This window comes from Triticum aestivum, chromosome 4D, assembly GCF_018294505.1.
Source record: "Triticum aestivum cultivar Chinese Spring chromosome 4D, IWGSC CS RefSeq v2.1, whole genome shotgun sequence".
Taxonomy (NCBI): Eukaryota; Viridiplantae; Streptophyta; class Magnoliopsida; order Poales; family Poaceae; genus Triticum; species Triticum aestivum.
The window spans coordinates 515,215,053-515,228,504 of NC_057805.1; the positions used below are offsets into that span (position 1 = coordinate 515,215,053).

A 13,452-nucleotide genomic window follows, 5' to 3' on the forward strand; every position below is an offset into this window, starting at 1 on the left:
CTACGAGATCCACGATCTTGTGCATTCGAATTACTCACGACCATTCACCTATATTTTAATATTTCAAATGTTATCTCACTGTAAATCTCGTGAATGACCTACAATGACCGTTTAAAAATCATCAATGGGTACAAAATGACTTTTGTTATATTTACGCTCTCTTTTCAATTATATAAACCATGCAATAGTTGTACGACATCATCACATTTTGATGATATCTTAATGCAGCAGTATCTCGTCATCTTTTTATGGTTCAGTAGCAACGCACGGGCATTGTGCTAGTCTCTATATATCATTGAATTCCTTCCATAGATAGACACATACCTATCGTTGCCCCCAACATTTGTTCCACGCCAGCACACATTTCCAGAAGAGCCTCCGCCATGTCAAGCCACCTTCAAGTTCAGTAGTAGAAACAACAGCTGAATATGCCTACGGGTTTCAGGTTTCACCCGACGGACATGAATATCACCATCTCCTACCTGATCCCCAAGGTGTTGAAGAAATCCTTTGACACGACGATGGTAAAGGAGGTGGATATGAAAAAAATACGAGCTATGGAATCTCCCAAATGAGGTAAACATGGGGAGAAGGAGCAACACTTCTTCTCCCATAAGTACCTCAAGTACCCCCACCGGGATACGGACCAACCGGGCCATGAACGCTGGCTATTGGAAGGCTACCAGAAAGGAAAATGAGATCATTCTACCCCGACCAACAGTCTCATCAGGATGAAGAAGATACTGGTCTTCTACAAGGGCAGGGCCCCTAGGGGGCAAGGGGGAGAAAATAAAATCGATCATGTACGAGTATAGAATCGAGATCGGCAAGTAGTCGGCACCCGACTTGCCCACCGACTTCGTCGAAGCCGCCACCATTAATGTGTCTTCCAAGGTATTTTTAGTCCTTGACTAGTAGTACTAATGACTGATGAATTCTCTTGTACATACATATCTAACTAGTGAGAATTATTGATTTTCACTAATTTAGTTTATGTACGTTGGTAGGAGGAGTATGTGGTCTGCAGAATTTTCCATAAGAGCACGGGACTGAAGAAGGTGGTGATGCCGTCATATGCCCCGCCTAGTCTTATCTCCATTGGGGCAGAGCGGCATCGGGACTTCCTCGAATCCGGTACATTGACTCCTCTCATGGACTACGACGTGTTATTGTCACTAGCGCCACCGCCGCTGCTGCCTGCAACTTCTGTGTACCAGATGCTTGCCATCGGGGCAGAATCATCCATGATAGGTAGTGTGGCGCTCCAAACTTCTGTGTACATATTTTTACATTAGACAAACATTTTGTTTTACGTTTCATCCAATTTTTTTTAAAATATCACAAAAACATTTTGGACTACTGAACTTTTTTTAAAATGTAACATACATTTTTTGAATGTATGAAACATTTTTTAAATTGCATGAACCTTTTGTAAATTGTACAAAAACTGTTTAAAGTGGCACTTATAATTTTTTAAACACGTGACATTTTTCACCACCTGGACATGGCACCCACAGCAAGACAAGCGGCAGACAGTTGTAAAGGATAGGGAGGTATGTCTATATATCTAGCTAGCTCGCATACATCCATCCACTGCCAATAATAACAAATTAAACAAAGCCCAGACAACGTCAAAGCTTCTCTAGAATGTATCTTGCCAGTACATGCATTCGGTCCTATTTAAGCATCTCCCTCCTATACCTCTATATATCATTGAATTCCTTCCATAGATAGACACATATCTATCATTGCCCCCAACATTTGTTCCAAACCAGCACACATTTGCCAAAGAGCCTTCATCATGGCAAGCCACCTTCAAGTTCAGATGCAGAAACAACAGCTGAATTTTCCGCCAGGGTTCAGGTTTCACTCGACAAACATGGAGATCATCATCTTCTACCTGGTCCCCAAGGTTCCAATGAAAGCCTTCGAGACGACGATAGTAAGGGAGGTGGATATGAAAAAATACGACCTATGGAATCTCCCAAATGAAGTAAACATCGGGGAGAAGGAGCGATACTTCTTCTCCTATAAGGACCTCAAGTACCCCACCGGGATACGGACCAACCGGGCCATGAATGCTGGCTATTGGAAGGCTACCCAAAGGACAAGGAGATCATTATACCGCCGACCAAAAGTCTCATCGGCATGAAGAAGACACTGGTGTTCTACAAGGGTTGGGCCCCTAGGGGGAGGAAGACAAACTGGATCATGCATGAGTACAGAATCGAGATCGACAAGCAGCCGACACCCAACTTGCCCACCAACATAGTCGAAGCCACCACCATTAATGTGTCTTCCAAGGTATTTTTAGTCCTTGACTAGTAGTACTCATGACTGATTAATTCTCTTGTACATACATATCTAGATAGTGACAATTATTGATCTTAACAATTTTGGTTTGTGTATGTTGGTAGGAGGAGTATGTGGTCTGCAGAATTTTCCATAAGAGCACAGGACTGAAGAAGGTGGTGATGCTATGCCCCGCCCAGTCTTATGTTCATTGGGGCAGAGCAGTTTCGGGGCTTCCTCGAATCCAGTACATTGGCTCCTCTCATGGACTATGACGTGTTGTTGTCACTGACGCCACCACCGCCGCTGCCTGGAACTTCTGTGTACTAGATGCTTGCCATCGGGGCCGGATCATTCATGATGGGCAGTGTGGCGCTCCCAACTTATGTATACATATTTTTACATAAGACAAACATTTTGCTTTACATTGCATCCAAATTTTTTAAAAGGTCACAAATACATTTTTGTACTAGTGAACATTTTTAAAATATATGAACTATTTTTTAAATGACGCGAACCTTTCTTAAACTCTATAAACACTTCTTAAAATGGCACTTACATTTTTTTATAGACGTGACATTTTTCACCACCTGGATATGGCCCCCACAGCAATACAATCAGCGTACAATTGTAAAGGATAGGGAGGCTTGTCTATCTATCTAGCTAGCACGCATTCATTCATCCATCCAGTGCCAATAAAAATAAATTAAATGCAGCCCGGACAACGTCAAAGCTTATATGGAAAGTATCTTACCAGTACATGCATTCGGTCCTATTTAAGCATCTCCTCCTATATCTGTATATATCATGGAAATTCCTTCCATAGATAGAAACTTCTGTATCATTGCCCCCAACATTTGTTCCACCCTAGCACAAATTTTCCAAAGAGCCTTCGCCATGGCAAGCCACCTTCAAGTTCAGCAGAAAAAAGAACAACTGAATCTTCCACCAGGGTTCGGGTTTCACCTGACGAACATGGAGATCATCATCTTCTACCTGGTCCCCAAGGTTCTGAAGAAAGCCTTTGACACGACAATGGTAAGGGAGGTGGATATGAAAAAATACGAGCTATGGAATCTCCCAAATGAGGTAAACATGGGGGAGAAGGAGAGATACTTCTTCTCCTAGAAAGACCTCAAGTACCCCACCGGGATACAAACTAACCGGGGCAAGAACGCTGGGTATTGGAAGGCTACCGGAAAGGACAAGGAGATCATTCTTCCGCCGACCTAAAGTCTCATCGGCATGAAGAAGACACTGATCTTCTACAAGGGCAGGGCCCCTAGGGGGAGGAAGACAAACTGGATGATGCATGAGTACATAATCGAGATCGACAAGCAGCCGACACCCAACTTGCCCACCAACATTGTCGAAGCCGCCACCAATAATGTGTCTTCCAAGGTAATTTTAGTCCTTGACTAGTAGTACTCATGACTGATGAATTCTCTTGTACATACATATCTACCTACTGACAATTATTGATTTTAACTAATTTAGTTTATTTATATTGGTAGGAGGAGTATGTTGTCTGCAGAATTTTCCATAAGAGCACATAACTGAAGAAGGTGGTGATGCCTTCATATGCCCCGCCCAGTCTTTCGTCCATTGGGGCAGAGCGGCATCGGGGCTTCGTCGAATCCAGTACATTGGCTCCTCTCATGGACTACGACGTGTTGTTGTCACTAGCGCCACTGCCGCTGCTGCCTACAACTTATGTGTACCAGATGCGTCCCATCGGTGCCGGATCATCCATGATGGGTAGTGTAACGCTCCCAATTTATGTGTACATATTTTCACATTAGACAAACATTTTGTTTCACATTGCATCCAAATTTTTTAAAATGTCACAAAAACAGTTTTGGACTAGTGAACATTTTTAAATTGTAACACACATTTTTTGAATTGTGAAACATTTTTTTAAATTGGGTGAACCTTTCTTAAAATGTATAAACACTTTTTAAAATGGCACTTACATTTTTTTAAACACGTGACATTTTTCACCACCTGGACATGGCCCCCACAGCAAGACAAGCAGCATACAGTTGTAAAGAATAGGGACGCATGTCTATCTATCTAGCTAGCACGCATTCATCCATCCAGTGCCAATAAAAACAAATTAAACGAAGCCCGGACAATGTCAAAGCTTCTCTGAAAAGTATCTTGCCACTACATGCATTCGGTCCTATTTAAGCATCTCCGTCCTATATCTGTATATATCATTGAATTCCTTCCTTAGATAGAAACATCTGTATCATTGCCTCCAACATTTGTTCCACCCCAGCACACATTTTCCAAAGAGCCTTCGCCATGGCAAGCCACCTTCAAGTTTAGCAGAAAAGACAACAACTGAATCTGCCACCAGGGTTCGGGTTTCACCCGACGAACATGGAGATCATCATCTTCTACCTGGTCCCCAAGGTTCTGAAGAAAGCCTTCGACACGACGATGGTAAGGGAGGTGGATATGAAAAAATACGAGCTATGGAATCTCCCAAATGAGGTAAACATGGGGGAGAAGGAGCGATACTCCTTCTCCTAGAAAGACCTCAAGTACCCCACCGGGATACAGACTAACCGGGCCATGAACGGTGGCTATTGTAAGGCTACCGGAAAGGACAAGGATATCATTCTACCACCGACCTAAAGTCTCATCGGCATGAAGAAGTTACTGATCTTCTACAAGGGCAGGGCCCCTAGGGGGAGGAAGACAAACTGGATGATGCATGAGTACATAATCGAGATCGACAAGCAGCCGACACCCAACTTGCCCACCAACATCGTCGAAGCCGCCACCAATAATGTGTCTTCCAAGGTAATTTTAGTCCTTGACTAGTAGTACTCATGACTGATGAATTCTCTTGTACATACATATCTACCTACTGACAATTATTGATTTTAACTAATTTAGTTTATGTATATTGGTAGGAGGAGTATGTTGTCTGCAGAATTTTCCATAAGAGCACATAACTGAAGAAGGTGGTGATGCCTTCATATGCCCCGCCCAGTCTTTCGTCCATTGGGGCAGAGCGGCATCGGGGCTTCGTCGAATCCAGTACATTGGCTCCTCTCATGGACTACGACGTGTTGTTGTCACTAGCGCCACTGCCGCTGCTGCCTACAACTTATGTGTACCAGATGCGTCCCATCGGTGCCGGATCATCCATGATGGGTAGTGTAACGCTCCCAATTTATGTGTACATATTTTCACATTAGACAAACATTTTGTTTCACATTGCATCCAATTTTTTTAAAATGTCACAAAAACAGTTTTGGACTAGTGAACATTTTTTAAAATGTAACATACATTTTTTTCATTATGAAACATTTTTGAAATTGGGTGAACCTTTCTTAAACTGTATTAACACTTTTTAAAATGGCACTTACATTTTTTTTAAACACGTGACATTTTTCACCACCTGGACATGACCCCCCACAACAAGGCAAGCATCATACAGTTGTAGAGGATAGGGAGGCATGTCTATCTATCTAGCTAGCACGCATACATCCATCCACTGCCAATAAATTGAAATTAAACATAGCCCGGACAACGTCAAAGCTTCTCTAGAATGTATCTTGCCAGTACATGCATTCGGTCCTATTTAAGCATCTTCCTCCTATATCTCTATATATCATTGAATTCCTTCCATAGATAGACACATCTCTATCGTTGCCCCAACATCTGTTCCACCGTAGCACACATTTCCCAAAGAGCCTTCGCCATGGCAAGCCACCTTCAAGTTTAGCAGAAAAAACAACAACTGAATCTGCCACCAGGGTTCGGGTTTCACCCGACGAACATGGAGATCATCATCTTCTACCTGGTCCCCAAGGTTCAGAAGAAAGCCTTCGACACGACGATGGTAAGGGAGGAGGATATGAAAAAGTACGATCTATGGAATCTCCCAAATGAGGTAAACATGGGGGAGAAGGAGCGATACTCCTTCTCCTAGAAAGACCTCAAGTACCCCACCGGGATACAGACTAACCGGGCCATGAACTCTGGCTATTGGAAGGCTACCGGAAAGGACAAGGAGATCATTCTACCGCCGACCTAAAGTCTCATCGGCATGAAGAAGTTACTGATCTTCTACAAGGGCAGGGCCCCTAGGGGGAGGAAGACAAACTGGATGATGCATGAGTACATAATCGAGATCGACAAGCAGCCGACACCCAACTTGCGCACCAACATCGTCGAAGCCGCCACCAATAATGTGTCTTCCAAGGTAATTTTAGTCCTTGACTAGTAGTACTCATGACTGATGAATTCTCTTGTACATACATATCTACCTACTGACAATTATTGATTTTAACTAATTTAGTTTATGTATATTGGTAGGAGGAGTATGTTGTCTGCAGAATTTTCCATAAGAGCACATAACTGAAGAAGGTGGTGATGCCTTCATATGCCCCGCCCAGTCTTTCGTCCATTGGGGCAGAGCGGCATCGGGGCTTCGTCGAATCCAGTACATTGGCTCCTCTCATGGACTACGACGTGTTGTTGTCACTAGCGCCACTGCCGCTGCTGCCTACAACTTATGTGTACCAGATGCGTCCCATCGGTGCCGGATCATCCATGATGGGTAGTGTAACGCTCCCAATTTATGTGTACATATTTTCACATTAGACAAACATTTTGTTTCACATTGCATCCAAATTTTTTAAAATGTCACAAAAACAGTTTTGGACTAGTGAACATTTTTAAATTGTAACACACATTTTTTGAATTGTGAAACATTTTTTTAAATTGGGTGAACCTTTCTTAAAATGTATAAACACTTTTTAAAATGGCACTTACATTTTTTTAAACACGTGACATTTTTCACCACCTGGACATGGCCCCCACAGCAAGACAAGCAGCATACAGTTGTAAAGAATAGGGACGCATGTCTATCTATCTAGCTAGCACGCATTCATCCATCCAGTGCCAATAAAAACAAATTAAACGAAGCCCGGACAATGTCAAAGCTTCTCTGGAAAGTATCTTGCCAGTACATGCATTCGGTCCTATTTAAGCATCTCCGTCCTATATCTGTATATATCATTGAATTCCTTCCTTAGATAGAAACATCTGTATCATTGCCTCCAACATTTGTTCCACCCCAGCACACATTTTCCAAAGAGCCTTCGCCATGGCAAGCCACCTTCAAGTTTAGCAGAAAAAACAACAACTGAATCTGCCACCAGGGTTCGGGTTTCACCCGACGAACATGGAGATCATCATCTTCTACCTGGTCCCCAAGGTTCTGAAGAAAGCCTTCGACACGACGATGGTAAGGGAGGTGGATATGAAAAAATACGAGCTATGGAATCTCCCAAATGAGGTAAACATGGGGGAGAAGGAGCGATACTCCTTCTCCTAGAAAGACCTCAAGTACCCCACCGGGATACAGACTAACCGGGCCATGAATGGTGGCTATTGTAAGGCTACCGGAAAGGACAAGGAGATCATTCTACCACCGACCTAAAGTCTCATCGGCATGAAGAAGTTACTGATCTTCTACAAGGGCAGGGCCCCTAGGGGGAGGAAGACAAACTGGATGATGCATGAGTACATAATCGAGATCGACAAGCAGCCGACACCCAACTTGCCCACCAACATCGTCGAAGCCGCCACCAATAATGTGTCTTCCAAGGTAATTTTAGTCCTTGACTAGTAGTACTCATGACTGATGAATTCTCTTGTACATACATATCTACCTACTGACAATTATTGATTTTAACTAATTTAGTTTATGTATATTAGTAGGAGGAGTATGTTGTCTGCAGAATTTTCCATAAGAGCACATAACTGAAGAAGGTGGTGATGCCTTCATATGCCCCGCCCAGTCTTTCGTCCATTGGGGCAGAGCGGCATCGGGGCTTCGTCGAATCCAGTACATTGGCTCCTCTCATGGACTACGACGTGTTGTTGTCACTAGCGCCACTGCCGCTGCTGCCTACAACTTATGTGTACCAGATGCGTCCCATCGGTGCCGGATCATCCATGATGGGTAGTGTAACGCTCCCAATTTATGTGTACATATTTTCACATTAGACAAACATTTTGTTTCACATTGCATCCAAATTTTTTAAAATGTCACAAAAACAGTTTTGGACTAGTGAACATTTTTAAATTGTAACACACATTTTTTGAATTGTGAAACATTTTTTTAAATTGGGTGAACCTTTCTTAAAATGTATAAACACTTTTTAAAATGGCACTTACATTTTTTTAAACACGTGACATTTTTCACCACCTGGACATGGCCCCCACAGCAAGACAAGCAGCATACAGTTGTAAAGAATAGGGACGCATGTCTATCTATCTAGCTAGAACGCATTCATCCATCCAGTGCCAATAAAAACAAATTAAACGAAGCCCGGACAATGTCAAAGCTTCTCTGGAAAGTATCTTGCCAGTACATGCATTCGGTCCTATTTAAGCATCTCCGTCCTATATCTGTATATATCATTGAATTCCTTCCTTAGATAGAAACATCTGTATCATTGCCTCCAACATTTGTTCCACCCCAGCACACATTTTCCAAAGAGCCTTCGCCATGGCAAGCCACCTTCAAGTTTAGCAGAAAAAACAACAACTGAATCTGCCACCAGGGTTCGGGTTTCACCCGACGAACATGGAGATCATCATCTTCTACCTGGTCCCCAAGGTTCTGAAGAAAGCCTTCGACACGACGATGGTAAGGGAGGTGGATATGAAAAAATACGAGCTATGGAATCTCCCAAATGAGGTAAACATGGGGGAGAAGGAGCGATACTCCTTCTCCTAGAAAGACCTCAAGTACCCCACCGGGATACAGACTAACCGGGCCATGAACGGTGGCTATTGTAAGGCTACCGGAAAGGACAAGGAGATCATTCTACCACCGACCTAAAGTCTCATCGGCATGAAGAAGTTACTGATCTTCTACAAGGGCAGGGCCCCTAGGGGGAGGAAGACAAACTGGATGATGCATGAGTACATAATCGAGATCGACAAGCAGCCGACACCCAACTTGCGCACCAACATCGTCGAAGCCGCCACCAATAATGTGTCTTCCAAGGTAATTTTAGTCCTTGACTAGTAGTACTCATGACTGATGAATTCTCTTGTACATACATATCTACCTACTGACAATTATTGATTTTAACTAATTTAGTTTATGTATATTGGTAGGAGGAGTATGTTGTCTGCAGAATTTTCCATAAGAGCACATAACTGAAGAAGGTGGTGATGCCTTCATATGCCCCGCCCAGTCTTTCGTCCATTGGGGCAGAGCGGCATCGGGGCTTCGTCGAATCCAGTACATTGGCTCCTCTCATGGACTACGACGTGTTGTTGTCACTAGCGCCACTGCCGCTGCTGCCTACAACTTATGTGTACCAGATGCGTCCCATCGGTGCCGGATCATCCATGATGGGTAGTGTAACGCTCCCAATTTATGTGTACATATTTTCACATTAGACAAACATTTTGTTTCACATTGCATCCAAATTTTTTAAAATGTCACAAAAACAGTTTTGGACTAGTGAACATTTTTAAATTGTAACACACATTTTTTGAATTGTGAAACATTTTTTTAAATTGGGTGAACCTTTCTTAAAATGTATAAACACTTTTTAAAATGGCACTTACATTTTTTTAAACACGTGACATTTTTCACCACCTGGACATGGCCCCCACAGCAAGACAAGCAGCATACAGTTGTAAAGAATAGGGACGCATGTCTATCTATCTAGCTAGCACGCATTCATCCATCCAGTGCCAATAAAAACAAATTAAACGAAGCCCGGACAATGTCAAAGCTTCTCTGAAAAGTATCTTGCCAGTACATGCATTCGGTCCTATTTAAGCATCTCCGTCCTATATCTGTATATATCATTGAATTCCTTCCTTAGATAGAAACATCTGTATCATTGCCTCCAACATTTGTTCCACCCCAGCACACATTTTCCAAAGAGCCTTCGCCATGGCAAGCCACCTTCAAGTTTAGCAGAAAAAACAACAACTGAATCTGCCACCAGGGTTCGGGTTTCACCCGACGAACATGGAGATCATCATCTTCTACCTGGTCCCCAAGGTTCTGAAGAAAGCCTTCGACACGACGATGGTAAGGGAGGTGGATATGAAAAAATACGAGCTATGGAATCTCCCAAATGAGGTAAACATGGGGGAGAAGGAGCGATACTCCTTCTCCTAGAAAGACCTCAAGTACCCCACCGGGATACAGACTAACCGGGCCATGAACGGTGGCTATTGTAAGGCTACCGGAAAGGACAAGGAGATCATTCTACCACCGACCTAAAGTCTCATCGGCATGAAGAAGTTACTGATCTTCTACAAGGGCAGGGCCCCTAGGGGGAGGAAGACAAACTGGATGATGCATGAGTACATAATCGAGATCGACAAGCAGCCGACACCCAACTTGCCCACCAACATCGTCGAAGCCGCCACCAATAATGTGTCTTCCAAGGTAATTTTAGTCCTTGACTAGTAGTACTCATGACTGATGAATTCTCTTGTACATACATATCTACCTACTGACAATTATTGATTTTAACTAATTTAGTTTATGTATATTGGTAGGAGGAGTATGTTGTCTGCAGAATTTTCCATAAGAGCACATAACTGAAGAAGGTGGTGATGCCTTCATATGCCCCGCCCAGTCTTTCGTCCATTGGGGCAGAGCGGCATCGGGGCTTCGTCGAATCCAGTACATTGGCTCCTCTCATGGACTACGACGTGTTGTTGTCACTAGCGCCACTGCCGCTGCTGCCTACAACTTATGTGTACCAGATGCGTCCCATCGGTGCCGGATCATCCATGATGGGTAGTGTAACGCTCCCAATTTATGTGTACATATTTTCACATTAGACAAACATTTTGTTTCACATTGCATCCAATTTTTTTAAAATGTCACAAAAACAGTTTTGGACTAGTGAACATTTTTTAAAATGTAACATACATTTTTTTCATTATGAAACATTTTTGAAATTGGGTGAACCTTTCTTAAACTGTATTAACACTTTTTAAAATGGCACTTACATTTTTTTTAAACACGTGACATTTTTCACCACCTGGACATGACCCCCCACAACAAGGCAAGCATCATACAGTTGTAGAGGATAGGGAGGCATGTCTATCTATCTAGCTAGCACGCATACATCCATCCACTGCCAATAAATTGAAATTAAACATAGCCCGGACAACGTCAAAGCTTCTCTAGAATGTATCTTGCCAGTACATGCATTCAGTCCTATTTAAGCATCTTCCTCCTATATCTCTATATATCATTGAATTCCTTCCATAGATAGACACATCTCTATCGTTGCCCCAACATCTGTTCCACCGTAGCACACATTTCCCAAAGAGCCTTCGCCATGGCAAGCCACCTTCAAGTTTAGCAGAAAAAACAACAACTGAATCTGCCACCAGGGTTCGGGTTTCACCCGACGAACATGGAGATCATCATCTTCTACCTGGTCCCCAAGGTTCAGAAGAAAGCCTTCGACACGACGATGGTAAGGGAGGAGGATATGAAAAAGTACGATCTATGGAATATCCCAAATGAGGTAAACATGGGGGAGAAGGAGCGATACTTCTTCTCCTAGAAAGACCTCAAGTACCCCACCGGGATACAGACTAACCGGGCCATGAACTCTGGCTATTGGAAGGCTACCGGAAAGGACAAGGAGATCATTCTACCGCCGACCTAAAGTCTCATCGGCATGAAGAATGGAGATGATGTTTACCCACGTTCGAGCCCTCTCGAAGAGGTAAAATCCTACGTCCTTCTTTGATTGTATTGATATGCTAGAGTATCAAGTACAAGATGATCTACCTCAAGATCGTACGTTGTGTTTTAAACCCTAAGGCAAGTAATAGTGCCTCTATGGACAAAACCCCTTGGCTTATATAGCCACCGGTGTTACCTAGGGTTATAGATGGTCGTGGCCAATCCAGGAATAAACACACCAGTTATTAGAGTAGTCCTTGAAGTATACACCTAGTCTTCGGCGGTGTTTGTCTTGGTCACGCCAGGGTTCGTAGCTTCTGGAGTCTTTCCTTGTGGATATCGGCGGGCCGTAAGCTTGGCCCTTGAACTGTGGGGCGTATAGGTAAGTAGCCCCTAGTCCAAGACACCGTCAGTTGAGTTGTAGTTTTTTCACGAAAAAATGAGATTGGTTTTAGCTTTATATGACCATGCTTTGTGTATAAATCTTAATGAAGTTTTCCTAGCGATCATATATTGTGTACATGTCATCGAGCCGATCTTTTTAAATTGGGTGTGGCTGGATCTCAGTTGACTGAGACTTAATCAAGTCTAAGTCAAGTAACATAACATGTAAGAAAGAAGAAGAAAAACTAAAAAGATAATTTTGCACGGATGTTGACATAAAATCCCATGAATATAGCATCGACCGAGACTTGGTTAAGTCTTAGTCAACTCACATTTAGCAATCCCATTTCGAATTATGTAATATGGATCACAACTAGTATCACGTCGAGTGCTCTTGCATGTGCATTTAATTTTCTACACATACACTTTGACCTGGATCACATAAGTTTAATTGAATACTTGTCATAGTTTTTACATAATAAAAGGACAAACCTCTTTATCATAAGATGCACAGTGTGCACAACCAAATTTATTAAAAATAAATGGTAAAATGGCATCAACAAGTCGACTCTTTATGGAACCTTTGAGCTACTGGCGTAGAAGACAAGAGTAATAAAGCTCATCTTGGACACACGCCCCTCCCCTCCCTCGCGTCGGCCCGCTCGGGCGACACGAGGGGCGAAACCTAATCACGCCGCCGCACCTCCCCCCTCCTCGATCTCCCATTGCCGCCATCGGAGGCAGCCGCCGGGCAAGCTTGGTGTGCTGCTGATGATGGTGGCGGCGGGGTCCTCGCTGCCTCGCCTCACTCGCGGGGGGCTGCGGGATCTGGGGCGGCGGCCCCGATTGGTGTGGCGCCTCCAGCCCTTCGGCTTCTGGTGGCGCGGGCGTGGGCCTGCGGTCTTGACCGTGAGGACGGTGAGACCTCCGGAGGATGCGGATCTGGGCGCGGCGACGGCTCCGGCTTTAGCGGTGTCAGATCTAGCCGCCTCCACACCAACTCTCCAGCGGCGTGCTTCGCCCCCTTCAGATCCGGTCTGCTACGACATGGGGGGCTGGTT

The 13,452-nt window shown here is 43.7% G+C and overlaps 3 protein-coding genes and 2 pseudogenes across 3 annotated transcripts; all 5 read left to right on the plus strand.

Moving 5' to 3' along the window:
• The first annotated feature begins 1,801 nt into the window (after positions 1-1,801).
• LOC123097232 (NAC domain-containing protein 79-like) lies at positions 1,802-2,869 on the plus strand (annotated as a pseudogene).
• Positions 2,870-3,189: 320 nt separating this feature from the next.
• LOC123097233 (NAC domain-containing protein 92-like) lies at positions 3,190-4,094 on the plus strand (annotated as a pseudogene).
• A 583-nt stretch (positions 4,095-4,677) lies between these two features.
• On the plus strand, positions 4,678-6,241 carry LOC123100791 (NAC domain-containing protein 92-like). Its single transcript, XM_044522668.1, has 2 exons — positions 4,678-4,791; positions 6,038-6,241. The coding sequence occupies exons 1-2, from the start codon at positions 4,678-4,680 to the stop codon at positions 6,239-6,241; spliced, it is 318 nt and encodes a 105-aa protein (XP_044378603.1).
• Positions 6,242-7,498: 1,257 nt separating this feature from the next.
• LOC123100792 (NAC domain-containing protein 92-like) lies at positions 7,499-9,061 on the plus strand. Its single transcript, XM_044522669.1, has 2 exons — positions 7,499-7,612; positions 8,858-9,061. The coding sequence occupies exons 1-2, from the start codon at positions 7,499-7,501 to the stop codon at positions 9,059-9,061; spliced, it is 318 nt and encodes a 105-aa protein (XP_044378604.1).
• A 1,257-nt stretch (positions 9,062-10,318) lies between these two features.
• LOC123100793 (NAC domain-containing protein 92-like) lies at positions 10,319-11,882 on the plus strand. Its single transcript, XM_044522670.1, has 2 exons — positions 10,319-10,432; positions 11,679-11,882. Exons 1-2 carry the CDS (start codon positions 10,319-10,321, stop codon positions 11,880-11,882), a joined length of 318 nt encoding a protein of 105 aa, XP_044378605.1.
• Positions 11,883-13,452: the final 1,570 nt, after the last annotated feature.